General features: G+C 43.5%; 1 protein-coding gene across 4 annotated transcripts in view; it reads left to right on the forward strand.

Annotated features, from left to right (window-relative positions):
• The window catches only part of LAMP2 (lysosomal associated membrane protein 2), a 28,649-nt gene extending 1,262 nt beyond the window's left edge, over positions 1 to 27,387 (forward strand). The window contains exons 2-10 of one of the 4 annotated variants that reach the window (XM_081179036.1): positions 3,419 to 3,537; positions 5,606 to 5,816; positions 7,095 to 7,256; positions 8,034 to 8,146; positions 8,225 to 8,410; positions 9,128 to 9,241; positions 10,335 to 10,401; positions 11,038 to 11,205; positions 18,236 to 19,606. In XM_081179036.1, coding sequence (XP_081035162.1) covers positions 3,419 to 3,537; positions 5,606 to 5,816; positions 7,095 to 7,256; positions 8,034 to 8,146; positions 8,225 to 8,410; positions 9,128 to 9,241; positions 10,335 to 10,401; positions 11,038 to 11,205; positions 18,236 to 18,378 — 1,283 coding nt within the window. In that variant the 3' untranslated portion in view covers positions 18,379 to 19,606. Of the gene's footprint in view, positions 1 to 3,418; positions 3,538 to 5,605; positions 5,817 to 7,094; positions 7,257 to 8,033; positions 8,411 to 9,127; positions 9,242 to 10,334; positions 10,402 to 11,037; positions 11,206 to 12,985; positions 14,973 to 18,235; positions 19,607 to 23,630 lie in introns of those variants that run through there. The other 3 variants (XM_081179035.1, XM_081179033.1, XM_081179034.1) reach the window with 3 other exon arrangements.
• The last annotated feature ends 78 nt before the right edge of the window (positions 27,388 to 27,465 follow it).

Below are 27,465 nucleotides of genomic sequence, written 5' to 3' on the forward strand. Positions count from 1 at the left end.
GCTTGAGTGGGTGTTCCAGGCTTACTTGCTTCCCCCAGTTGTTCATTATTGGGGATGTGGGGTTTGGTCTATCCATGCACTATATTGAACAGGAATGGACCACTGCTGCTAGTGATGCTGAGGTGCACATCAACACTGGCTACTCCAGGGAAGGAGATGGCCTGTGTTGTACAGTATGTCTCTGCATTACCTGGCAGGGCTTGTTAGCCTCCCAGGAGAACTCTGCTGGTGTGCCTCTACCTTGAGGGCAGCTGAGTGATTCAGTTGTCAGTTGCCTTCTTCCATCTCTCTATTGGGAGGGTATTCAGTCATTTGATTTGTATGGATGTTCATCAAAATCAGTTATTGCATCCTCTGCCTAGATTGAGACTTGCCTCTTTCCTGTGGGAGATGTGCTCAGCACAGTGGAGTGTGCAGAAATGCAGGAAATTGGGTAACTGCTGCTCCTCCCTGCTAAAAGTGAACTTTGGGATCAGGAGTGAACTGTGCCTTCAGTCAAAAAGTTGGGGTGTATTCAGGATTGGGAGGGGCTGCAGCATGGGGCAGAGGAATATCTGAAAAGTAAAGGTCAGGTAAGGAGCCATTTAGGAAATAGGCTGACATATTATATCTTCCTAGCCCTTTGAAAATTCTAACCTGCTTCTCAGGCAAGTAAGGCTCCAGAGGTAGCTCCAGTTAATTAAAAAATAGAAACCTTGGAATTATAGCTTCTAAAGCATACTCTTGAAAGCACTGAAGAAAAACTAAAGATAAGCATTTTTTTTCTTTTCAAATAATGACAGGGCAGCAAAGCTAACTCTGAAATGTTAAGATTGTAGTCCTAAGCATTCTTGCCCCCAAGAAGTAAGCCTTGCTGAATTTGGAACTTGCTCTCCAGTAAACATGATTAAATGTTACTCAGGCGGTGAATAACTGAACTGTCCATAACTTGCCCAGTTAAAAGCATGATTACCTGGATTTTGAGATGGGCCCATAAAGTGCTCCTCTCAAATGGTAAACAAAAAAAGTGGGGGTATTGCACTTTACTACCTTAATGAGAGTGCAGAAAACAATGTTTTGTTATATGTGCAGATGTTCTTTAAACACTTGACATGGCACTAAGGCATTGCTGTCTGCTAAGAGCAGGACATAGTCTTCAGGGGGTCATAGCTTGGTGGTTAGAGCATCTGCAATGTATGCACAGAGATTCCTCACAAATCCAGTTTAAAGGCTCTTGAGAAAGACTCTGAAGAGCTGTTGCCAGAAAAGACAACTACTGTGATGGATGGACCATTGTTCTAATTTGGCTTAAGGCAGCAACATGTCCTGAATTAAGAAGCGAAGCGTGAAGCTTTCCCATACCTACATATGAGTTAAACATGGCTTGAGTATGTTGCAGCAATGTTTTTTATCAGTCAAGATCTCTTACAAAAGAGTTAGCTGGTTGAAATAAAGTGACTTCAGAAGAACCTTGGGGTTCTATGCTGATGCTCTTGCATTTGGTGAACCAAAGTCCCCAGTCATTCCCAGGCTCCCAAGACATGTGGGAACAGGACTAAGGTTTACTCACTGTAAAGATCCAGGATCAAACATACTCTCATGCGTCACTCACTTTGTGGTTTACTCTTAAGCAAAAGAGAAAGCTGGTTTCTTTGGAGACCCCTTACCAGAAAATTAAACTCATAGCACAGAGAAACAGTTTCAATGACAAATGGCCCCTCTTCAGATGACCAGCTGAAAAAGCCTACCTATCGCCTTCTTTAAAAGATCATGTACTGTAATTACTCTGCCCTAAAGATCTGGCATACTCTGTGTCTTCCATCAGCAGAAGGAAGTCACAGTTGCAAGTCAGAGTTACAAATGCTAAGCTTGTAGCCATGGAAAGAATAAGAGTGGGTATTACAAATGTAGTGATCATTCTTCCAGAATAAATTTTGATGTGGGTGTTGGCAGCTTGGAAAGGGGAGGAGAGAAAGCATGCTTGGGAAACAAATGGTTGTAAAATTGAAATTTGTGCTTCTACAACAGCCTTCTCAACCTGGTGACCTCCAGATGTTTTGCACTACAGCTCCCATCATTCCTGACCATGGCCCATGCTGGCTGGGGCTGATGGGAATCAGAGTCCAGCAGTATCTGAAGGCTGTTGGAATGGGGAAAGCTGCAGAAGAACTGTTTCTTCCACTTTAGTTACCTTTAAAAACGCTTGATATAAATACTGCCTGCAGGTGTGTTTTGTTTTGTTTTAAATGTGGTGATTCAGTCCTTTGTTTAAATATCACCACCATGTCCAGATATCTGGTAGACAGCTTCAGACAAGCAGCCATCCCTTGACACATATTTCATAACACTAACCTACACTTCCTGTTCTGTAAGAATTAACAAGAATGTATGGTGTGCCTTGGCTGGGATTAGATAGGAAATGTGTTTTTATTTAAAGTTGATGGGTATAATAATGGTTTTAGCAGGTAATATTATTTTGCAAGCTTAATGTAGTTAATAAGACTTCTCAGGCTGCCCTGTAGTTGGCAGGAAAACAGAATGAATACTTCTAAGTTCACTTAAATGGTGAACCCTAATGTGTTGCCTTTTTGGATAGGTGATTGGGATAGGTGAGTGAACCTAGGTCTTTGCATTGGGCTTCCAACAAAATCCCCTTGTATCTCTGGTTCTTGCCCTACACTCACTCACTCTTTAGGTACTTGAGCTACTTTCTCCCAAGAAGGCTTCTTTAATCCCTTCTCCTACTCGTTCTCCTGGAGTAAAGGACCATCTACTCACTGCTGTATATAAGCAAGCATTGAGGTTAACAGCTGGGAGTGCTCTAAAGCTCTTCGGAAGCCTCTTTTGGGCAAGGTGGAAAAACACTTCATATCTCCCGCCCCTTAAATGACCACATCTCTCCTTGCTCCCCTTTCCTTCTAATTATATCTGCACATCATTAGTGAATAAAGAATGGACAAATGAAAGGGACAGATGGACGAATGCAAACCGTAGAAATGGGTTCTGCTTTGTAATGCTGCAAGTGCAAATGTAATGTATCCAGTGTTAGTCCTACACAGAGTAGACCCATTGAAAATGAACATGACTAATCTAGGTCCGCTAATTTCAGTCTGTCTGCTTTTGAAACCCAGTTTTCCCTTTCTGCTAGCACAAGAGGCTCTGTGTCTCTAAAGAAGTGGCTCACACAAAATGCTACCCAAAAGCACTAAGGTCCCACAGAAGCATTTTGGAGTTCCACCAGTAAGATCAGTGATGGTGTTCCTCTGAAAGACAGCTTGCTTTCCACTGCTAATGTCCCTCTGTCATGTGCTGCTGCAGAGGATTATTCAGGACCATTTTATTGTGTAAAAATGTAAACCTGTCAAAGGAGCCTGAATGCAAAGTGTGAGTTTCTAGAGATGATTATAACACATTGTCTAATGAGCAAACAATATTCTAGTTGTTTACCAGGCTTATGCTGTGGATGTAGAAGTGAAAGATGCATCCAATGAGACATGCCTATTTGGAAAATGGATTATGAGCTTCTCTATAACATATGAAACTGAACACAATGAATATGTAAGTATCTAACCTGTTATTGAAACTTTCAAAATCTTGTGTGTGTGTGTAAACATATGTTTCCATATTAAGTACCGTATTTTTCGTCCTATAGGACACACTTTTCCCCCTCCAAAAATGAAGGGGAAATGTGTGTGCGTCCTATGGGGCGAATGCAGGCTTTCGCTGAAGCCTGGAAAGCGAGAGGGGTCGGTGCGCACCGACCCCTCTCGCTCTCCAGGCTTCAGGAGAGCCGCAGCGCCAGCCCCACAAGGTCGGGGGACAGCGGGGAGGTGGAATGCTGCCATCCTGCTGTCTCCCGATGTGGTTTGGAGGCTGACGGTGGGGAGACGCATGCTTCTCCCCGCCGCCAGCCCCGCAAGCTCAGGGGACAGCTGGGAGGTGCAGCGCGTCTTCCCGCTGCCCCGGACCTGGTCTGCAGGCGGGCGGCGGGGAGAAGAGCGCTTCTCCCCGCCGCCAGCCCCGCAAGCTCCGGGGGCGGCTGGGAGGCGCAGCGCGTCTTCCCGCTGTCCCCGGACCTGGTCTGCAGGCGGGCGGCGGGGAGAAGAGCGCTTCTCCCCGCTGCCGGCCCCACAAGCGCCTGGGGGGGAAATTTTTTTTTCCTTTATTTCCCCCCAAAAAAACTTGGTGCGTCCTATGGGCCGGTGCGTCCTATGGGGCGAAAAATATGGTATGTGCCATGAATAGTTCCTATTCTAAAATATATTAGCATTGCACTTTAATTCTTAATTAAGATGCTATTTCAGCACGAGCAAGATATACCTACTAGTGTTAAAATATTTCTTGCTAAATTTAATATCCCACTCTTCTCTTAGGTGATGGTGACTGACCCAAAGTCATATAGTGAGCTTCATAACTGGTCATAGGATTTCAGCCTGGTTCTCTCCAGTCTCAGTACCATAGCTGTCAACTTTTCCCTTTTCTTGCGAGGAATCCTATTTGGAATAAGGGAATTTCCCTTAAAAAAAGGGAAACGTTGACAGCTATGCTCAGTACAGCAGACCTGGGTTCTACAATCCTGATGGTAGTGTTTGTTACAGCTTTAGGGTTTGATTGGAGCTTGGCCAACTTTCAACGTCTCCCTCCCCCAAAATACTTGTACATTATACCTCCCCCAGGCACCTGCATCAAGCATTCAGACCCCACCCCCTATACATACACTTTCTCATAGGCAAGCAAACAAATGCATACATGCAGCCACAACTGATAATTTTAGCCTTCCCCACTCCAACGCTGGGGTGGAGGTGACAAGAGGCATCCCTGTTTAGACAAGATCTCTAAAGAGGCAGAGGCATTTTATCTCCCCATCTAGCACTAAGCATCATAGCACCAAATTCCGAGATAAGCCCCTATACCTGCTCATGAATTGTAAAAGGCAGCATTTCTACCTACCCCAGTGCTGGGGTGGGGAAAATTCTGCCATTTAGTCTCAGAAGAACAGGCTGAGAGCTCATATAAGAGACATAAGAGATTGCTTTAGTTGTTCCACACTGATGCTTGGTAATTGGCAGATAGGTCTGGTTTCCCTCCCCAAATGCCCTACAGGCTAAATGCGAGGAATCTGGTGGGCCTAGGTAGGTCCACTCACTGGCCAGAGGTTCCCCACAACTGCACAGCACCATTCTTGGCAACAACCTGAAAGAAAAATCCCTTTAAAATCGGCTTAAAAGCAGTGCAGTAAATGGGTTGCATTTAAATGGATGTACCAAATCTAACAAAAGGGATTGTCTTGGATATAGGTAGGAGAACTTGAATTCTATTCCAAAACTCAAGCACAGTACAGTTGTACCTTGGAAGTTGAATGGAATCCATTCCAGTTGTCCATTCGACTTCCAAAACGTTCGGAAACCAAAGCATGCAGGAGCAGCCAATCAGAAGCCACAGAAGCCCTGTAGGATGTTCCGGGTTTGCGATGTTCGGGAGCCAAAATGTTCAGGAACTAAGCTGTTTGAAAACCAAGGTATGTCTGTATATAGATGGCGCTTTCTAGAAAAAAGACAAAAGTCCTCCGGCTGATACTGGGAGTACTGGTCAGTGACTGCTGTCTGTTTTCTTCAAAATGTTTCAGAAAAACACAGTTCTTACGTTCCCTGAACATGTAAGGTATGACGGAAGCAGTTGTGACAACGAAATATCTGGCCCTGTGCTAGCAATAGAGTTTGGAGAAGGTCATTCTTGGAATATCAGCTTCACGAAAACAAACGACACCTATCAAGGGATCATCTCCTTCACCTACAACACCAATGATACAGCACTGTTTCCAGATGCTAAAATGAAAGGTAAAGGTGGCATTCCAAGTTACCCTGCAAAAGTTGTTGCAGCTCTTAACAGGGTGAACTCCTCACTTTAGAAATAAATGCCTTTTTTAAAATTCAGAGGCTGAATAATTCAAGTTTACAGCAAAACTAATTCATTACTTCAAAAATTTGCACAACTTTATATTTGTGAAAGTTCCATAGATGAGGATATTACATATTAAGTGTTATATTGCAAAGCTTTGTATAATTCCAACCTATAATTGCTGCTCCTTTCCACCATGTGGCCCAGAAGTCCCTGTGGTGGCATCTGGGCAAGGGCAGAGATTTTTTTAAAAAAAGTATCAAAAGTGGCACTATGTTTCCATGATCCTAGTCCTAGGCCCACTGCTATTCTTGCTCCCCTCCAACAATTGCCACCTCCCTGCAACTCTAGCTAGGATGGTCTTGCTAGGTGTGATGGTGGTGGTGGTGAGGATGACGATGATGATGATGATGATGATGATGATAATTATTATTTATTTATACCCCGCACATCTGGCTGGGCCTTCCCAGCCACTCTGGGCAGCTTCCAACAAAATATTAAAATACAATAGTGCATCAAACATTAAAAGCTTCCCTAAACAGGGCTGCCTTCAGATGTCTTCTAAAAGTCTGGTAGCTGTTGTTCTCTTTGACATCTAGTGGGAGGGCGTTCCACAGGGCGGGCGCCACTACCGACAAGGCCCTGTGCCTGGTTCCCTGTAACTTGACTTTTTGCAGCGAGGGAACTACCAGAAGGCCATCGGAGCTGGACCTCAGTGTATGGGCAGAATGATGGGGGCGGAGACGCTTCTTCAGGTATACTGGGCCGAGGCAGTTTATAAGCCTTTTAAATGCCTTCTAGTAAGACAAATTTAGGATTTGGTACATGATAAAACGTATTTTTGTAGTAAGATAGTCAGAATAGCCTGCTGGATCTGGTCATCAGCCTATCCCGTTGGCCCATCTAGTCCAGTTCTCACCATAGCCAAACAGTTCCCTGTGGCAAACCAGCAAGCAGAGTTTTAGGATAAGACCACTCTTCCCCCTCCTGTGGCTTCCAGCAACTGGAAGCTTTATAGTTCAAACCATTATTGTCTTGAGCTAGGCTGTAGCCTACCATGGCTTATGCCATATTGGTTAGCCTTCAATTTAACCACAGAGCTTTTTGTAGCCAAAATTACAACTATGTACTTGAGACGCACAAAGACCTGCTTGCTTGGCTTTAATGTTCATAATATCAGTTGTCTTAAAAGGATCTGTTCTTTTTCTTTTTAATAGGACTAATTACCACCTCTACAAACTATCCTTTGCATCCAGTTAATCTAGACACAGTTTTCATTTGTCAAAATGTGGACTTCGTTGAATCTGGCAGTGTTATACAGAACTTCCAGAATGTCGTTCTCGAGGCTTTTCTTCCATCTGGCAACCTAAGTGACCAAAGTTAGTAGTTTATAGTCTTGTGCAAACATTTTTTTCCCTCTACCCTAGGGGTTGGGAACCTGTGGCCCTCCCGATGTTGTTGCACCACCACTCCCATCAGCTTCAGCCTTCATGGCCAGTGGTTGCAATCATGGGAGTTGTAGTCCGACAGCATTTGAAAGACTCCTATTCTAGCAGTTTTACAAAGCTTCCGATGAACTTTGCCAGTTTATCTAGCCAGCATATGTATTTGATTAGCTGCAGGTTCCCTATCTGAGTTTAGAGATCTGACGTGGGGACTGCTAAGGTTTTTTTGAGGCTTGTTGCTTCTTCTAGAAATGCATTTTTATTTTCATTTACTTTTCACTTCCAGAAAATAGGTTCTGTTGCTGTGGTTCCAGAGCGTTACTCTTTGGCAGTCCTCTAGTTTAAAAAGTTGCTAGTTGGCCTTTACTGGTTGTCTCCTGTTTTGTGTGCACAAGCTATAGGAACATAGGAGGCTGCCTTAAACAGAGGAAGACCATTGGGTCCATCAGCTCACTATTGTCTACACTGGCAGGCAGCAGCTCTCTGTAATTTCAGGCAGCATCCTCTTCCAGCTGTACCAGGAGATGCTGGAGATTGAACCCAAGAACTTTCTGGATGCAAGGCAGGTGTTCTGCCACTGAGTTCTGGCCCTTTGATAGTCTTCATAGTTTGCTAGTATCTTCATAGCTGGAAATAGGTGAACAGTTTGATGTTCTTCAGGGTCTGTGAATTTAGTTCTGTGCTGCTAGTGTATATATTTCTATTTTTCAGAGACCGTGTGCGATAAAGATGCTGTAGTCACCCCTGAGCCTGCTGTTCCTGATACCAGCTCCACTGATACCACCTCCACCAATACCACCTTCATCATCAATACCACCTCCATCACCAATACCAATACCAATACCAGTACCAGTACCAGTACCAATACCAATACCAATACTAATACCAATACCAATACCAATACCAATACCAATACCAATACCACCTCCATCACCAACGACACCACAGAGGAGGCTAACACAACAATTTTATCATCACGTTCCATCAGCCAACCAGATGAGATACCTGCCACAGGAACCTACTCTGTTAAAAGTGACACCGAGGTCTGTCTTCTGGCAACCATGGGGCTGCAGCTGAACATGACAAATGTAATTATTTCAGCCAATGCTTTATCTATTGGGCACATAAGCTCTGGTTTCAGGGCATCTAGCAAAGTTAAACATAAATCGCTAACAAATACATTTATTTATTTATTTATTTATTTATCTTTAAAAAATCCATTAGCAGCAGATAAAACAGCAACATGTAAGGTGTTGCATAAATCAAAAGGTCAAAAGGTGGGTGATCCTCTCCCCGCCCCACACCTTTAGCTCTGCAACTGCTGGCTTGTATAGTTGTATGCTTGGTGAAAGGAATGCAGTTTGTGGTGTGTGTTTAGCCGGTGAAAGTGCCTTGGGATAGGACCTCCCAAAACCTTTGAAGATGGCATTCTGTTCTGCAAATTGTAAGTGCACAGCTCACCCACAGAGGGAGCCCAAGTGCATAAGGCTGAGAAGCTGGTGCTTGTTAAGGTACCAGTTTAGATCAGTTACTCTCCTTGGAACTGTAAGATGGAAGGGGAAATAAGCACCCCCTTTTATTCTTTTGGAATCTAGCAGTGCTGATCTGCTTGGATAGTCAGGCTAGTTCTACAACAGAGTATAGAAGCTATTCAGTGTTTATGAACAAGCATTTGACATTCTTTATGGGCATGGGGAAGCTTGTGAAAGAAGCGATGTGAGAGGCTTAATTTTCGGTTTGCTCTGGGTTTTCATTTCTTTATTAAATTTCTTTATTGAATTTATATCACACTGTTCTTCCCAAAGACTCTTATGAACATTAATCCAAACACAACTACAGCTAGCGGGCGTTGCGGCAATAGATCTTCTGTCCTCACCCTGACAGATACCGACATCGTGGTTGTCTTAACTTTTGCTGTCGTAAGTAACTCATTATTCTGTGTGCATATATGTGGGAAATGAATTCAGCTTCATTGCAGGTTCTTGAAAACTTATTTCTCCATTCAGATTGCATCACCCTTTTACTGTTAGTCGCTCTCGCAAGAGCAGCGTAACAACTCTGCTATTGTATTGGGAGGGGGTGCATGAGTGTTAAGAGGCCTGTTTGTGCCTCTTGCGAAAGTGCAGGAGGATAACCAGAAAGCAAACTTTTATTTTTTAAAAACTCCTGCTACGTGTTGACAAAGTCGCAGCAGTATTGCTAGGCACGGTTGACATAGGAAGCTGCCTTATGCGGAGTTAGACCATTGCATCCATCTAGCTCAGCACTGTCAACACTGACTGGCAGCAGCTCTCCAGAGTTTCAAACAGGGGCCTCTCCTAGCCCTACCTAAAGGTACTGAGGTCTGAACCTGGGATATTTTGCATGCAAGGCAGATGTTCCACCTCTGAGCTACAGCACACCCTTACATTGCAATTAAGTTTTACTTGCTATGTCACATGCCCTCAAGAGCAGCTTGGTGATAAGCCATTGAAGAAAATCTCTTTTTCAAGATGACTAAGGAGGGAAGAAGCTTCTCTAGTGTCAAAACTGAGATTTATTAATGCTAATGTAAAGGTAAAGGGACCCCTAACCATTAGGTCCAGTCGCGGACAACTCTGAGGTTGCGCGCTCATCTCGCTTTACTGACCAAGGGAGCCGGCGTACAGCTTCCGAGTCATGTGACACATGACTAAGCCGCTTCTGGCGAACCAGAGCAGCGCACGGAAACACTGTTTACCTTCCCGCCGGAGCGGTACCTATTTATCTACTTGCACTTTGATGTGCTTTCGAACTGCTAGGTTGGCAGGAGCAGGGACTGAGCAACGGGAGCTCACCCCATCACGGGGATTCGAACTGCCGACCTTCTGATCAGCAAGTCCTAGGCTTTGTGGTTTAGCCCACAGCGCCACCTGTTTATTGTTAAGTTGGGGCCCTAAAACTTCTTAAATTCTGTCTGATGCTGAACTAGAAAATTTTGCAAAGGTATTTTTAGGTTGTATATGTAACTTGATGAATTGCTTGCTTAAACAGAAGAACACAAGCTTTGAAAGATTTTACCTGAAAGCGGTGGACGTCACTGTGACCAACCCTGTAAATGGTAAGATTCTAGCTGTAAGCTGTCAAGTAAGATCTTTTTACTTAGTCTCAATATTTAAGCAACATTTTAATGTGCCAACATCTTGGTTGTACTTAGCTGGCTGTATGCATACTAGGGCTAATGCAAAGTTAAGGCCACTCTGCTTTGAGTCAAAGGTATCCTTGTGTGAGAAACTGAAAGGTAGATTTCACGGGCCATAAAATGCAGCGACTTTTTTGGGGTTGCTGTTTCCTTGCCACCCAAGATGGCAGTGTCAACAAGAGATCACCTTGTGGCATCAAGGCACCATGGGAAAATACCTTACTGCCTAAAAAAAAGCAAGTGGGTGCTCCTTCTGAAATTGTTCACAGAATTCAGGCACCCACAAAATCAGCCAAGTTCTCCTTGTTTTGCCACACACAAATGGAGTAGCAAATTTGAGCGTGGCATTTTACTACAGCCCTGATTTGAAAACCGATTATCCTCTAATAAATTCAATTCAGATCTCCTCATTTTGTACACATTTCACAGCAGGTAAATTTCCCCAGTTAATAGACCCCCTCGAACAAAATTGGCCTGCAGTAGTACTTTTAGAAATGGGGGCTTATAAACTGTACCCCTGCAAGTCTTCACGCAAAACGTCTTTTTCCTCCACAGGAACGCAGTTTGCTGCAAGTGACAATCTCACTTTCTGGGAGGCCTCCCTCGGAAGCTCATACATGTGTCGAAAAAAGGAGACTCTTGTAGTGACTCCTTCATGTAGCCTGCACGTCTTCAACTTAAGGATCCAGCCATTTCAAGTAGAGAATGGCCAGTTCTCCATAGGTAAGAATGAATCCCTCTCCCCATCCCCTCCCCCAAAAAAGCAGCCTTTGGAAGCTTTTGAGTTTAAAGACCAAAGTTTTAGATAGGTATAAAACAGCAAAGAAAACTCACTGTTTACTTGAAAAGTGATTTATTGAGCCCAGCAAGTGAGCCGTTTAATTTTATTTGACTTGTACATTGCTTTATGCTTAACTCTTAAAATTATTTACAATATATAGATAATACAATAAAATGCAATGAATAGTATCTTGGCTGGCTCTCAGGGAGCAATTGGATGCTGTGCAGTAGTTAAACTTACAGCTGTGCTAGAAATAATGGAAATGCAGGTTTTGTCAAAAGTACTATTGGTGGGAGTGAGTATATCTTGACTAAATTGCTGCTGTTGAATTTGAGATCTGTAAGAGCTGGGGCAAAGCCCTCTCCCAGCTGCACCATTCCTATGGAGGGATATCCTGGCAGAGATCAACCTTGCAATTAAATAGTAAGCCTGTTTTATTGCAGCTGATAGCTTTCAGTTCTGACATAACCTGGGATTGTATTTGTGTACTGTTAGTGTGGTTATTTTTTGTTTTCTGAGAAGGGGGAATTATTTGAAGGATGGAGTGGATCTTAAAGAGCAAACCTGATTCAGACAAGTGCATGTCACGTTCTAACCATTGGCAGGTGACTCTCCAAAAGCAGAGGCTTTTTCTATGTGGCATTTGTTCATTTATTCATTCATTTATTTGAATCTGGCTTGATGGTTAGCTTTCAAAAAGCCTTTGAGCCCGGTAGTTACAGAATAATAAATTTTAGGCATCACACTTGCTTGTCACCTCCCCCCCCCAAAAAAAACCCAACTATATTGCAAGAGCAATAGTGATTAAAGATATAAATGTAAATTTGCCCCCCAATCCCCCCCCCAGTATTTCAGGATTCAGATAACATTTCTTTAAGGCATAATGTATTCTGCAATTAGGAATAAGCATCTATTTACCACAAAAATCGATCTACTATAATATAGAAAAATAGATTTTTCCTTCATAGCATTCATAGTTTTTATAGCCATAATCAGGGTTAATCTTGACATGCTACCTGTGAGCTCCCCAAAAATGAATTCTAAACTTGCTTCATTCTCCATACCCACAAAATCCTTTCTATAGCCGAAAGATTTTAATTTAATTGGATGAACCAGTGTCCCAGTACCTGAATTCAACCCTTGATCTAAACTAGTGCTAGGAAACGAGGCCCTTTGGTGCAATCTTTTGGTATTTCCATCAGTCATCTAAGGTGAAAATTGTTGGCTTTAAAAAAGGGGATTAGTCAAGTCAATGAAGGATAAGCCTGCCTGTGACTGCCAACCCTGATTCCTACATTATCCCTCCACTCCCAGAAGCTGTATTCTTCTTTATACCAGTTGCTGTAAACAACAGGGTGTTATTGCACCCAGACACTTCCTGTGAGCTGCCCACGAGCATCTCCCGGTCACTGCAAGAACAGGATGCTGGACTGATCCATCAGGATTCTTTTTAATGCTATTATGACAAGCATTTGATTTCTAACAAAATTTTGTTGTAAGCTTAGTAACTTCAGGCATATATCTGCCAATTTTGAATCATTTTAGTTATCTAATAAATCTTCTGTTTTCCAAGTCTAGAGAGGGTTGGGATAACTTGGTTGTTTGTCAGACCAAAGGCCAGAATTCTAGCATGTAGGATTGTAATGCTGCTCGCATAAAGGCGAAGGCATAGCTCTTGGCAGACATCATATATATATTTTCTCCCACCTTTCTTGTCTACAGCACGAGAATGTTTGCTGGATGATGACACCTATCTAATCCCAGTTATAGTTGGCGCTGGTCTTATGGGCTTGATTATGCTTATAGTGATTGCTTACGCGCTTGGCAGAAGACAAAGCCAACCCGGATATCAAACCTTGTAATTTTTGTGTGACTTGTTCTTGGCTTTGGCTGTGATGTCTAAAGAAAAGTGCAAGCTCCCAAATGGAAACCAGCCACCAAAAAGGTCCACGATTCTCTCCTCCTTAAAACTGTGGAGATGGCCCCCCAAAACAAAACATGATCAAGAACGTACCTCTTCTGAACATAATAAGGACATCATAAAAATGTATTGGGACTGACTAATGGCCATGTCAAAACCAGCCCATGGAAAATTAACCCTGCAAATACGTTTGTGTGCGAATATCATGTGTGGAAATATACCTGCAAAACAGACAATGGTACAAAAAGGAATTACACTTAGGGTGACCCACTTAGAGTATCAGAACAGCATGGAAAAGCTGGGGTTTATACTTACTGCTTTGTACACTCCATCCTTTACAACTGAAAGGTAACCTGGCTGACTTAGTGACTGTAGCCTAGGATACCAGCCAGGGGAGCTGTGCAGTGCTTAAGCGGCATTTTTCCAGCTCATTAAAATCCCTTTGTAGCCACCTCGGCCCAAGCAAACCTGAATAATGCCAGCAAGGCTGTAAAAGATTTTCCTTTACTAGCACCATGGCACTAGTAACTTCTGAAGCTTGTAAATCCTAATTACTGTCCTGTCCTACCTGGTCATTTGGAAAACCTCAGAGCTGGATCTTGCGGGAGCTTAGTATTGCTTTCTTGCTATCTGCAGGGATAGAGGAGGAACCCTTCATCTTAGCATTCTCATTCCTTTCTTTAAAATAAAAGAGAGAGAGAATCAGAGTTCAAAGTGCCCTTAACTTTTACAGCAAATAACTGGGCTTGCTGTTAAAAGTCTTTTGGTTCCATTGCAGCCATTGATACTGGCTTGAAGCTGTTAAAAGTCTGTTTATACTTGTGTGCTAAAATGAAAACTATGTTCTTGGTTATACAATCTTGGATATTAAAAAAATAAGATTCATGATTATTACTACATTTGCGGCAAGCTACTACCTGAAGTATACTGCCATGGGCAGGGTGAGAAAACGTGATCAAAAATAAATTTCTGCTCTACATTTTGCAGCAAATGACTTTGGTGTACAATGTACTACTCAAGTTTCCAGTAAGAGATTTAGTTACATAAAAGACCACTAAAATATGTAGAGTTTCTGCAACAATTGATTCTCTAAATGTGTAGAGTACCCTCCAAAAGTGAACCATCTGTTCTGAGAGTTTAAATTGTGCATGTTCAGAACCACCTCGGTTTGGAATCCTCTAACCTAGATGAGTAAGAGTGGGATTCCCCTTAAATCAAGGATTAATTCACTGTGGCCCTTTAGCCCTCGTGCCTCATTATGTTAAGAATGAAGAGAACAAGGTGGCAATCCCCACCCATGCTGCAATTTATCTGCTTGTGTTTCCTCCTCCAAACATAAATCAACTTGCTTAAATCACTCTTGTGAGCTGTCTGCTAGAAAAGTCTTTCCTTGGCTTGGCAATCTGATGATTTTTGCATGTGTGTTTGTGTTAACATGTACCAGCTTACTGAATTTGTCATAGCAATTTGTCATTGCACATATGCCATAACAGGTTTAGACCAGACACAGTGGGTCAGAAATGATGGCAAAAATGTGTCCTGGAAAGCTAAGCAAAGTGCACACCTTCATCTTGAAGGTATAGAAATGCTTCTGCTAAGCACACGAGCTTTTCTACTTAAAATCTGTACAGCTTAAAAGTGACTGGTTTGTGTTAAAACACCTGAAACTTTAATGTCTGCTTTAATCTGTTGAAGCCACTGTCTTTCTTATATAATTGTATTTCTACGTAAGGACTTGATTGTCTGTGCACAAAATGCTTTAATAAAGAATCTTCTGTTCCTAAGGAAGCTTGGTCACATTGCTTGATTGAAAAGCTTTTCTAGAAAGTCTCCTCAATCACCTTTGCCCTCTCTCTAAGGTTGGACAGTAGATTATGTGTTACTATAAAGCTTTGGTTTTCCAGATGGCTCCTTCCAGGTAACTTACCTGCTAATTGAATTATTGGTGCATCTATCATGGAAACCCTACAGAAGTCCTAGTATACCCACAGATTGGGGTGAGGGGCTGTTGTCCACTCTCTTTCGACTGCACCCTATAATGCATCCTGTGTCTGCTTTGCACAGTGTAGAGGATGATCTGTAGTGGTGGGGAAACTGTCTCTTAAGAATGTTTTGTTCCTTGTCTTATCTCCATTTTTGAAACTCCACGGTCGCCTCTTTCTCCATTTTCCTGGAACACAGTTTGAAAGCTACTGCTGCAAGGGCTAAGCCAGACGACATCAACTCATCACTTGCAGTTAAAAATAGCAAAAGCTTGTGAGGGCACGGGGGAAGCATATGAGGATCGCAGAAGATGGGGAGGTTTAAAACTTTTCCTCCCTGATGCAATCCTGAGAAATTTAAGAACCCTAAAAAGTTGCTCCTGGTCTGGACAGAAAAGCCTCTGTTGGCACCAGTGCAGACTTCCCTGTGAGGGCTGATGCATCAGTTAAAAATAACAGAGTGGGGACATCAGGACCATGGCATGAGAGGAAAAGGTTAAACCTTCACTCCACATGTTCTGTGGGCCTGGCAAATCCTTCCTTGCTATTTTTAACTAATATGATTGCAAGTCCAAAAGTTGGCTCTAAAAGCAGAGATGGCTAAAAGGTAGACTAAGTAGACCAGACAGAGTAAATAATCCTGGGCAAGCTGGACCTTGAGCTCATCCAGCAGGACACACTAACATGCAGCTTTTGCAATCCTGCAGGGTTTAAATATGTAAGCTACGCACGACTGGATTGTAGTTAGGATTAGACTCCTAAGATTCATTCCAGTGCAGACTATAATATTGCCTAGATTCTGCCTCTCCACAAATCCTCTTTATACACTTAGATGTCTTTAATACCATATTTTTATCCTATCTGAAAAGAAACAGGAAGAGCTGGGAAAACCATGTTAATAGCTGAACCCTGCATTCTCAGATGTTCTGAAAGCACTCACTTGGGCATAGAATTTGTAGCATCAATAGATGGACCCATATTACAGTGTCCATGTAGTATATATCAGGGCAGCTTGATTCACTCAATTAGGGTGTGCTTGTACTATTTATCAATTGCATTGTATAAAATGGTGGCTTGCAGCTAACATGGCCAAGCTGCCTTATGCATGGAGGATTAGAATGTGGGGCCAAGTCCTTCCTATCTTTGGCTTGGACTAGAAGGACAACTAGCTGATGTCCTTCAAAACTACCCTGAAACCCCCTTAGACTAGGTGGTATCCGGGAAGGTACACATGTATGACTTACTGTCTGTATCTGGGCACTCATTTGGAGCTAAGATTTGGGCTGCTGTTAGGACACTTTCAGGGCAGCCACATCCCTAGAGAGTAGCATTAGGACAATCATTAGCCTTGTCATAAGATGTGCATGGTCTAAATCAGGCATGGGCAACCTGTACTCTTCCGCATGCTATTGGACTGAGGCTTCCAGAAGCCCTGGCCATTGCAGTTAATGGCCAAGTAAGAGAGGAGTGGGAGCCCAGCAACTGAACATCTGAATGGTGATTGGTTCCCCATCTCCTGCCTAAATGGGCTTAAGGCTGAGCTGTCTGACCTTGTGCTTGAAGTATCGCTGAAGTAGAGGCAAGGCTTTCAAATCAGCATGGCTGGAATCAGGCTGCAGATCCTGGAAACACGCATAGTAGTAAGAGAAGCTCCTTTCAGTTGTGTTAGGCTAGCTCTAGAAAATCACAGGCACTCTGAAAGTGAACCAGTGCACTCCTATGCTTGTAATACATGTCCAGTATAAAAAGGGTAGTTTTTTAAGTATACGTAGGTGTTGCTTCTTGCAGCAGCAGAATTATCTGCTCGTTTTTACAGTCACAGTCCCAATAATGTCATAGCAGGGACAGGGAACTTTTGATCCTCCAGCTGTTGGTGAAAGCTAACTCTCATGCTGATGGGAGTTGTCCAACATCTGGAGGGGCAATAGTCCAGTACCCCAACAGTTGCTGGATAGCAAAAAGATTGGACAGTTAGGGAAAAAGAATGTTTGCAAACTATGTCGTCATATGCATTTGGAAGAAGGAAATAGAGCTTCCAAGTTCCTACTGTTGGTGGGAAGGACTGCATCTGTAAATAATCTTTGTATTTTCTGCAGCTAGAGACACACATTCTGTACTTTAAAATGGGTAAACTATTTCTATGTTTGGTAGCATAGTATTTCCTGTAGGGGGTAAACTCTGTGACATCCTAATTCAGTAACTCCTGAGCGAAGTGGAGGAATTTTGCAGATTGCCTGAATTTGTACCTCATAAAATGGGCTCTCTGAGCCTCCATGTTTGGGTAGATTAGGGCCCAATTTTGTGGTCTGCAATGATACCCTAACATTCCACCAAATTCTTGGCATTTTGGATGCAAGAAAGCTGCACACATTTCTAATAGCCCTAGAGGTGTTTTGTGTTAGTATGCTACCTTCAGCTAAAGTTACAACTTTTGGGGAGTGATGAGGACCACGGAAGGCCAGGGTTAGCCCAGGAAATTATTTTTGCAAAAGGCCCTGGTTTTGGCCTTCCCAGAAAACATCTAGCTCACTATTTATGGAAACAGGGTCCTGAGCAACAGAAAACAGTTTTGTCCCAGTAAGGTTCTCCTTTGTTTTAATATCCATGGTGGAAATGCATTGCAGAATAGTTTACTTTGATACCGAACCTTTTTGCGCCTTGGGCCCAGCAGTGAGACCATGTACACACAGTGGGGTGGGTGTGGGGAAAGAAAAGGTTTGGGTTTGGGTTATAACCTGCTGCTGATAGCTGCTCAGGGAGGAATGGAGTTTATGCCAGGAATATGACTGGTGGGGATAAATATCCCGGTATGTCATCCTCCCCAACACAATCCCTCCTTCCAACACAGTTGTGCCCCCCCCCTCAGCCACCAAAAGGCTATTTGGTGGGCTGGAGATAGTGCATCTGGAGGAGTGTCAACTGAGAAGGCAGCTTGGGTGCTTGCATGCCCACACTGAAGGCCTCTAGGTTTCCCACACATGCCGCAAATGGGAAGGGGGCAGAATTACTTTGTCATCCAAACGGGACCTCTCAACTGCTTAACATTCCTATTACCCTTTCTCCATCCAGCTGAAGATTGCATCCCAGAGGTGGACTACTTCTTTGTGCCCATTATGGTGGGAGCATGTCTGGCAGGATTAATTGCTCTCGTTCTTATGGCTTATTTTGTCGGCCGCAAAACTCGTCATAATGCTGGCTATGAGCAGCTGTAAAAGCGGGGTGCCGTTTGGGCTGAGCACTTCCACTTTCAACCCGCTGAGGAGTGATTTGCACCAGAAGAGTGTTCTGTTGTCACACACATGTTGTTCAGAGAGACAAGCCTACTGTGTGCTCGTAATAATTAAGTGTGAAGCGACTTGTTTTGAATGTGGATAGGCCAGCTTAAGCCAAATGTACTTTTTTCCCAAAAAACAAATCATTGCAGTGCCAACTACTATGATGGCACAAAGCCACCTCAGATGTCTTGTCCTCTCAGACCTGATGCAAAACTAATACTGATTTCCTGCATGCCGTAGTTTGCAAACGGACACAAGGCTGCCTGTGCAGGAAACCAGACTTTACAACAGCTTTAAACACAAGCAAGCAGGTCTTGAGCGTATTTTAAAGCTCAGGTGAGAATCTGATGAATGAAATGTTGTGGACTTATTATGGGGCTTCTTGAGTGATGTGTATTTAAAAGGCCTTAAGCCATTTACCTCCTGATTTTGTGAAGTAAATATTTTGCATTATTGGGTCCCTCTACCATTAATTGAGCATTTTGAGTTTTCTACTTTTCAGAAGTGACTTATACCCTGTTACTAAAAAAATAGTAATAGTCCAAACATTACTCTGGTTGTGCCAGCCAGCATTATATAAAATAGGGCACTCGCTGTAGCCTCATTCTAATGTTTGTGAACGACTACCAGTTGTCTTGCTGTGGGTTGTGTTAAATAACTGTGTTTATAGAATCATTGTGTATGTAATACACTGCCTATCATTTTGGCAGAATTGGCTTTTCATCTTGTGCACTGTTTACTAAAATAGCTGCCTTGACGTCCCTTCCTGGTGCAGAAGAACAGAATATATGCTTTTAAATAAAAATGAACACTGTTACTGAAAGAAACATTCAATTATGTAAAGCAGAGATGGGAAACCTGTGGCACTCCAGATGGATGATGCTGGAGTACGATTGCCAATTGACCTTTGGCTATGATGGGAGTTGGACTCCAACAATATCTGGAAGGCCACAGCTTCCCCTTCCTGCTATAAGGCAAAATAGCCTTTGGGTCATCATAACTATGTTTCAGTACCGTACATGGAAAGAAAGTAAGTCAGGATCCTTAACTTTGTTTAAGGACTTCCTGTAATAACAAAAACAAAAAAATGTTTATGAGGATGTTGTAATATTCTGGAAGTTGAAAATGTTATGATAATAAACTGACTTGCCTTATTATTCAAGCAGCAGGGGAGCTGGGTGAAGCCTTATGATAATTATCTGGCTCTTCTTCCAGAGGCTTCCTTGAAAATCTTCCCCAAGGCTGCTTCTGAAATCCAAGCCTCTTGCTATTTAAAGTGTTGACATTCTGTTGCCTACACGCTGTTAAACTCTAGGTTAGATTACTGAAGCTTGTTACACGTGGGGCTGCCTTTGAAGACTGCTTGGGACCTGCAGTTGGTGCAGAATTGTGCAGCAAGATTGTGCACCTGTTTAAGGCAGTCCAAGCATAGATGCCAATTCCGGAACAACTCTGCTGGCTGTCGGTTAGTTTCCAGGCTCAATTTAAAGTGCTGGCTTCAACCTATGCAAAGCCTTATGCAGTTCTTGACCCCCAATACCTTAGAGACTGCCTCTCCTCCCCACAGAAGCCACGGCACAGCCTGCATTTTTCATCTGAGGCCCTTCTCCATGTGCAGAAAGTGGCAAAACAAGTATAGGCCTTTTGAGTGGTGGCTCCCTGTTTGTGGAATGCTTTCCCCATGAGGCATTCCTGATGCCATTATTATCCATTTTCCGGCATCAGGCATTTCTATTCATCCAAGCTTTCAATCGTTAAATGTGGAGGGTATTTGGTATTTCTATGGTGGTCTCTTTTTTGCTTGTCTTTTTATTGGGTGGGGGTGTTGAGTTACTTATACCTGCCCTTTTATATATATTGCAGATGTGCTGTTGGGTTTTAGTTTTATTCTGGTTTTTATGTTTTGGTTTTAATTTTTGGGTCACTTGGTGTCACCTTCTCTGAAAAAAGGAAGTAATGCAATAAGTAATCATAATAATATTTTAGCTTTCCCATCAACTCTGCAAAAGGAGAACAGGGCACAGAGCCTATCTCATGCTCTATCTTGTTCTTTCCTTGAGGCAAACATCATCATGACAGGCAGTAGTGGCCTTGCAGTTCATACACAGATGGAGTTTGAGATGCCATATTTCTCCTGTCTTGTTTGTGTAGAGATAAGGGAACTTCCTGGCTCAGACTAGAGGCCAGTTCCCAATTTCAAGGCACCAGCATCAGACTTTTTTGAGGCTGGGATGATGCTGGGATTTTGCGAATTAAGCAAGTTACAATAAGTTGCTTTAACAGAGTTTAGACCTTTGGGGGGTGAGTCAGTACAGCCTGGCCAAAAAAAAAAAAAAAAAGTTATTAACCCCAAAACAGACTAGTTATTTTGCTGCCATGTACCTGTGTTAGTATATCTGTTGCATGGATTTATTACTTAAAATGAAGTAACTTCCATTGAGATTTGCTGTCTGGCATCCTGGAGGAGACTTCGACCCATCATGGGCTAGTGGCTATTTGCAAAGCTGTTTCAACACAACTAGACAGGTATATTATTCCTGCCACCTTTTCCTGCACATCTGCCTGCAGAGAACTCTTAGTAAACAATGTATGACCTTTTAAACTGTGCATGGGATTATCATTTTTGTTATTATGATATGCATTTTTTTGTTTTTATATTGTAAACCACCCTGCGATCTTTGGATAAAGGACAGTACAGAAATGTAAATAATAATAATAATAAAGTAAATGCTGAGAAAATTTAATAACTTGTTCCTTATGTAGCCAACGATTAACCATTTTGTTCTCTTTGCCTCCTTACTTTCTGTTTTAAAATTCCTCTTTGCCTAATACAGTATTTCCTGCTGTTTCTGCAGGATGGTGCTAAATCTTCAGTTTATTGTAACTCATGGATAAATGTAGAGAGTTACTTTCCTTTCTGTAGCACAGACTTGTGTTATCTCCCTGTCAGATGGCCAGATGGCAAAGTGATCTGTTTACAGAAAATATTTGAGTCACATCTACACCGTATATCTAAAGCACGTGGCTTCTCCTGATAAATCACGGGAAATGCAGTCTGTTAAGGGTACTTGGAATTGTAGCTTTGTGGGGTAGGTAAGCTACAGTTAACAGGATTCTTTGGTGGAAACCATGCTTTCTAAAAGGTGTGGATGTCATTGATCTCATGCTGAAAGCAACACTACATCACCTAACGGCTAACAGCAATTCACAATCCAATTCTAATTATGTTTACTTAATGAGTTCCACTGAATTCAGTGGGATGTGCTCCCTAGTAATGATGCTTAGGACTGCAACCTAAGTGATGCATGGACAATTGGGAGAGATTTCCCTTTTGAAACATGCTAAAATCCTGTGCAGGGCTGAAACCCTCCGGTTCTTAACCAGGACCAGTCCAAGACAATTTGCTGCCTGTGGCTAAAGAACAAAGTGACGTCTCTTCCATACTATGTGTACAAAAGCAGTTCAATCCTACCTACTGGCAGCAGAATGTACTCCATTGCAGCTGAGGTCAGCCGCCTGGCTGAGGGAGTGCTTGGCAGACATTGCCCTGCCCACTCCCTGCATTTATCCGCAGAGGCGGCAGCCTCACTCTTGTCTCATAGGACGGCTAGCTCTGCTCCTAAACCCGGTCACAAGTTCTAAGAATGAGGTCAAAGGAAATATGCTCCTCCTCCTAGAGCGTGGAAGCCACTGCAAACAGAATGAAGAAAATCTGTGCTAACTGCAAAAGCATTCAGAGCTGAGCTTTAATACTTCACTGATCACAATGCTAAAGTGACTTGCACATATCTAGATAAGTACTCTGGAGTCTATTTATCAGGAGTGAGGCAATGGGGTGTCCTGTAGTGATGAGGAAAAGAGACAGAACTACATATTTAATCTAAATCTAGACTTCAGGTGTGGGGGTTTTTGCTTTTCTTTAGCTGTGTGCTTTCCTATAAAACTGGCAGATATTTATATTTAGAGCCACCATACTGTAGTGGTTAAGTGTGTTGTGCCAGGACTTTTGAGGCTAGAGTTCAAATCCCCACACAAGCCATGGAGCTCCCTGGGTGGCCTTGGGCCTGTCGCCATCTCTCAGCTTAACCTTTTCTCACTGGGAGGTTGTGAGGGTAAAATGGAGGGATGAAGGAGAAAGATGTGTGCCACCTTAGGATCCTTGGGTTAGAAATGCAGCAAATAAATAAAACAGGCAAATCTTAAGGTCATCTGTTGGCTTTCCTGACATCCCTGTGAGTCTAGCTGGTGGGCACATCGGCGCAAGTTTCACTGGTTCCGTTTTACACACCAAGCACTGGAGATGTTCCAAAATTTCAAAGGTGACTGGCCGGAGAAACGAAATCATAAACTTGGGCCCCACCTGCACTATAGATTTAAAGCAACAGCATACCATTTTAAATACGCATGGCTTCCTCCCCCCCCCTCCAGAATCCTGGGAAGTGTAGTTTGTTAAGGGTGCGGATAATTGTTAGGAGACCCCAATTCCTCACAGCCAGAATTCGCAGATTTCCCTCGTAGGAAGCCTTTTGACTGTTAAACTACTCTGGTCATTGTAGGCCTGTTAAGGGGAATAAAGGTAAAGGGACTCCTGACCATTAGGTGCAGTCGTGACCAACTCTGGGGTTGCGGCGCTCATCTCGCTTTATTGGCCGAGGGAGCCGGCGTACAGCTTCCAGGTGATGTGGCCAGCATGACTAAGCTGCTTCTGGCGAACCAGAGCAGCGCACAGAAACGCTGTTTACCTTCCCTCCAGAGCAGTACCTATTTATCTACTTGCACTTTGAGGTGCTTTCGAACTGCTAGGTTGGCAGGAGCAGGGACCGAGGAACGGGAGCTCACCCCGTCATGGGGATTCGAACCGCCGACCTTCTGATCGGCAAGTCCTAGGCTTTGTGGTTTAACCCACAGTGCCACCTGCGTCCTAAAAACACTGAATACCCTTAACAAACTACAGCTCCCATAATGTTTTTTTTTTGGGGGGGACAGCCTCTATGGCTGTTTAAACTGACAGGATGCCGCTTTAAATGTGTAGTGTAGATGGGGCCTACGTTAGGAAACAAGAGTTGCAAATATGTCACTTGTGCTTTTGCTAATTTGTGCTCAGATGCTTGCTCTCTTCACTAACTTCCTGTCCCTCGCTCTGTGTTCTCCCTCTCCCTCCTCTCTTTTTCAATCTTGTCTTCCTACAGCTGAAGAATGTACCAGTTCTGATTTCCTCTTTATCATCCCCATTGTGGTGGGTGTGGTCATCGGACTCCTTATTGTTTTTGCCTTTGTCTTTTATATGATCGGAAGGCGGAAAAGTGACAGTGGCTACCAAGCTGTATAACCCTGTTATGTGCTGCTGCTGCTGCTGCTTCTGCTTTTCTTCCTTTCTGTTTCCGCTCGCCCCGTACCCTTAACAGACTTTCGAGCTCATGGTTTTCTTACAGTAAAAGAAAAGAAGAAGGAAAACACACACAAGCAAGGTAAATATATTTTGTGCATACAACAGGAGGTAGGAACTGCTGACTGAGGCTGCTGCCTACTTTGAGAATCTTTTTTTGGACTCCCCTTCACCACTTGAAAACAAGACTGATTGTTTTCTGAAGAAAGAAGTGTTGGAAACAAATCTCATCCCTCTTCAGCTTATGCTTCCGATTTGCATTTCCTGGATTCTAGTTATTGTGTGGGTATTGAAACAGATAGCAAACTTTCAGGGGGCGTTTACAGCTTTAGGGAGCAGCAGCAAATGTCAGAGGAAGTTTCCTTATACCAAGTAAGACTGTGGGCGGTCCAACTTTCCATACCAAGTGGGCCGCAAGAGTTTTCGACATGGAACCCACGGGCTGCACACTGCCTTGCACAGGAAGGGGAGTGAGGCCAAAAATTGACACATGCACCCAGCCTTCATTCTGCCTTCCCAAAGCCAGATAAGCAGGGGGCTGGGCTTTGGGAAGGCTTTGGGCAGGTCCCAGAGCTCTCCCACCTTCTTCTCAAAGCTGTGAAAGCACTAAATAGGCTTTGAGAAGGCGGATGAAGGACTCTAGGACCCTGTAGAGCCCTCAAGCCTCCTTCCCTAAGCCCAGTGCCTCAGTTACCAAGCTTTGGGAAGGCAGCAGGAGGGCTGGGGATGAGGTGTCAAATGTTGCTGAGGGCCACCAAAAAAGGTCCCAAGGGCCACAGGTAACCCTCAGGCTATCCATTGAACCACCCTGATCTGGCCTGATACCAGTGCTTTTTTCCTCTAAAAAATGTTTTTCGGTACTCTCATTTTCCTACTCATATTGAAATACTGCCCCTCAATGTGGCCAAACTTAGATTCACAAAAATGTTTAGGGGTATGTGTACCCCTGCGTACCCCCAGAAAAAAACACTGCCAGATACTGTCTACACTGACCAGCAGCAGCATTCCAGGATTTTGGGTAGGAGAACTAACCAGCCCTACCTGGAGATTCCTGGGATTTAACCAAAGACTTATTGCATTTAATGCAGATGTTGTACTGCTGAGAAACGGCTTTTCCCCTTAAAGGTTTTCGACATTTGTGGGAGTGAGGCTCTAGTTAAAGGTCGATTGTAACTTTAATTTCTGTGGTCACTTCGTACATGGGTAGGGAAACTGTGACCCTCCAAGGTGCTATTGGATTCCAATGTTTGGTGGATAGTTGAGGATGATGCAAGTTGTAAGCAACAGGCTCAGTAGATGAAAGTAAATCAGCTGCCTGATAGCAGACTATGCTATTTGGTCATCTAGCAAAGTAGGAACATAGAAAGCTGCCTTATACCGAGACAGCTCAAAATTCTATCTAGTATTGTCTGACTGGCAACCGTTCTCCAGGGTTTCAGATATGGGTTTCTCCCAGACCCTACCTCGAGATTCTGGGACCTTCTGCATGCAAAACAGATGCTCTACCACTTCCCCGTGTCTTCTCCAGGGACTGGGAACCTCCAGCTGCTGTTGGGTCAACTGTTGGCCAGTGATTTGAGATGCTGGGAGTTGTAGTCCAGCAACATCAGGAAGGCCACAAGTTCCCAAGTAGTTTGCGCAAGGCCCAAATTGCCATGCACCCACGGGAGCTTTGGACTTGAATTTCTGGAGCAAGAGCCTCACCCCTTAACCACGTCACCCCACATATCAAACTACTTCTGACACCAAAGCTGCATGGAAGGAGACATGCCTGTTCAAAGAGAATGAAAAGGTCAAACAAGTTTACTGGACAGGTGGGTTATTTCTCCCACAGTACACTTACTTACAGCACAGAAGCTTAGCTTTGGGTAGGTCCAAAATACTTCATTTACAGTGACCAAGGTACTTACTACCTATTACAGGCAAAATGTGAATGCCTATGGAAGTTTGCTACTCATTCTGGAGATGTATAAGCAGGTAAGTCTTGTTGAGGCCAATGAGACTTATAAGTAGGCTTGCATAAGACACATAAAACATAGGATAGTCACCATACATGTATGCCTGAAGAATCTTGGCTGCCTGGCTAGAGATTCCATCACAGATGGTTATTTTTGTAGGCATTTCACTATTCCATAGGGTTGGGGAGGAATCTGTAGCCCTGTTGGAATAAAACTCCCATCAGCCCCAACCATTGGCTTTGTTTGGTGGGAATTAGGAGTCAACCAGCATTTGGACTGTCCTCATCCCATGCTTGTAATGTGAAGAGTCTCCCTCCAATGTAAATACAACTTGATTTATCATACTGGTATGTCATTTTTCATTCCCAAGGATACTCGGAGCAGTTCACAATAATAAAATCAGGCGGAAGTGCAAGGTGCTGTGAGGGATACCACATGACTCTCAGCTGCTCTCTTGTATCCCTGACAAAGACCTGGAATGTATATGCTGGAAGTTGTCCTTGCAGATGGATTTGCTGAGAGCGCTGATCCACCTGTTTTTGCCCTGGCTAGTTACCTAAGTCAGGAATGGGAAAATGCATCTGACTGGCAAGGCCAAATCTTTACCTCTTCCCACTACACCCCTTGGACCAAATTTGATAAGTGGGTGTGAGTCAATCAACTGACATGTTTTCTTTTCCTTGCACAGTTTGAAATAATACCACATAGGCAAAGACACAGCACTTTGCAGGTGCCAGACATCATCTGATTGTGATGCAAGCACTCAACAGTCACAGTGGTGCTTGCAAACCCGACTTTACATAACATCAAGTTGTGTGTGTGGCTTGGGCCAAAACGGTCTCACAGGCCATATGGGTTGACCTGACAGACCAGATTAAGCTCATGGGCTGGAGGTTTCCCATTGCTGATAGAAGTGAATGGGTATGAACTTTCGCGTCCAGATGAATATGAGGGATAGGAAGGGGAAAGAGGCTATGCAGTGATCTGAAAGGACACAGGCTCTTGCTATGCTGTGACTTAGCACCAGAATGTAGGGGCTCAGTTGCTTTGTCTGTGTTCATTCATTCAATTACTGACTCACTACTTTACTCTCCTTCATGATGCCATTGCCATTGCACAGTTTTCTTTCTGGTGACCGGGGCTCTCACACAAGTGTTTCCAGTGCTGGATTTAGGGCAGTGCAGGTGGTTCCTCCATGCAAAGCAAAGCTGTGGATGTGTGCAAAATTGAGAAGATCCATTTGGAGATGCCAGATTTTGGCCTTGCACAGGGCACCACATTATGAAAGATTACCAAAGTCTGCCCCTGCTGCTTCGCACAGCAGCCCATCCTAGCCCATTTTCTTCATGATTGCATGAGGTGGTACCCAAGCTGGATTGTGCAGCACACACCCAGCTCAACTCCATTGAACTGCCCTATGACTTAACATGAAGGCATGGCATATCCCTCAATGGTATTTTGAATTGTCAAAAGCTACTTTAGGTTTCTTCTGATGTTAAAAACAAGCCAGCACTTTAAATGTTGTCATAGTATGTATGACAAGTGATAACGAAGATGGACGTATGTCTGTGCTAAACAATAAAGTCAACCATGGTTGTCTAACCTGACTTTGTGTTAAATAATTCTTGGAGCACAAACGTGTAACTTTGAATGAGCTTTTCCAAGTTCAGGTTAAGTGTT

This window comes from Podarcis bocagei (genome assembly GCF_964188305.1).
Source record: "Podarcis bocagei genome assembly, chromosome: Z".
Taxonomy (NCBI): Eukaryota; Metazoa; Chordata; class Lepidosauria; order Squamata; family Lacertidae; genus Podarcis; species Podarcis bocagei.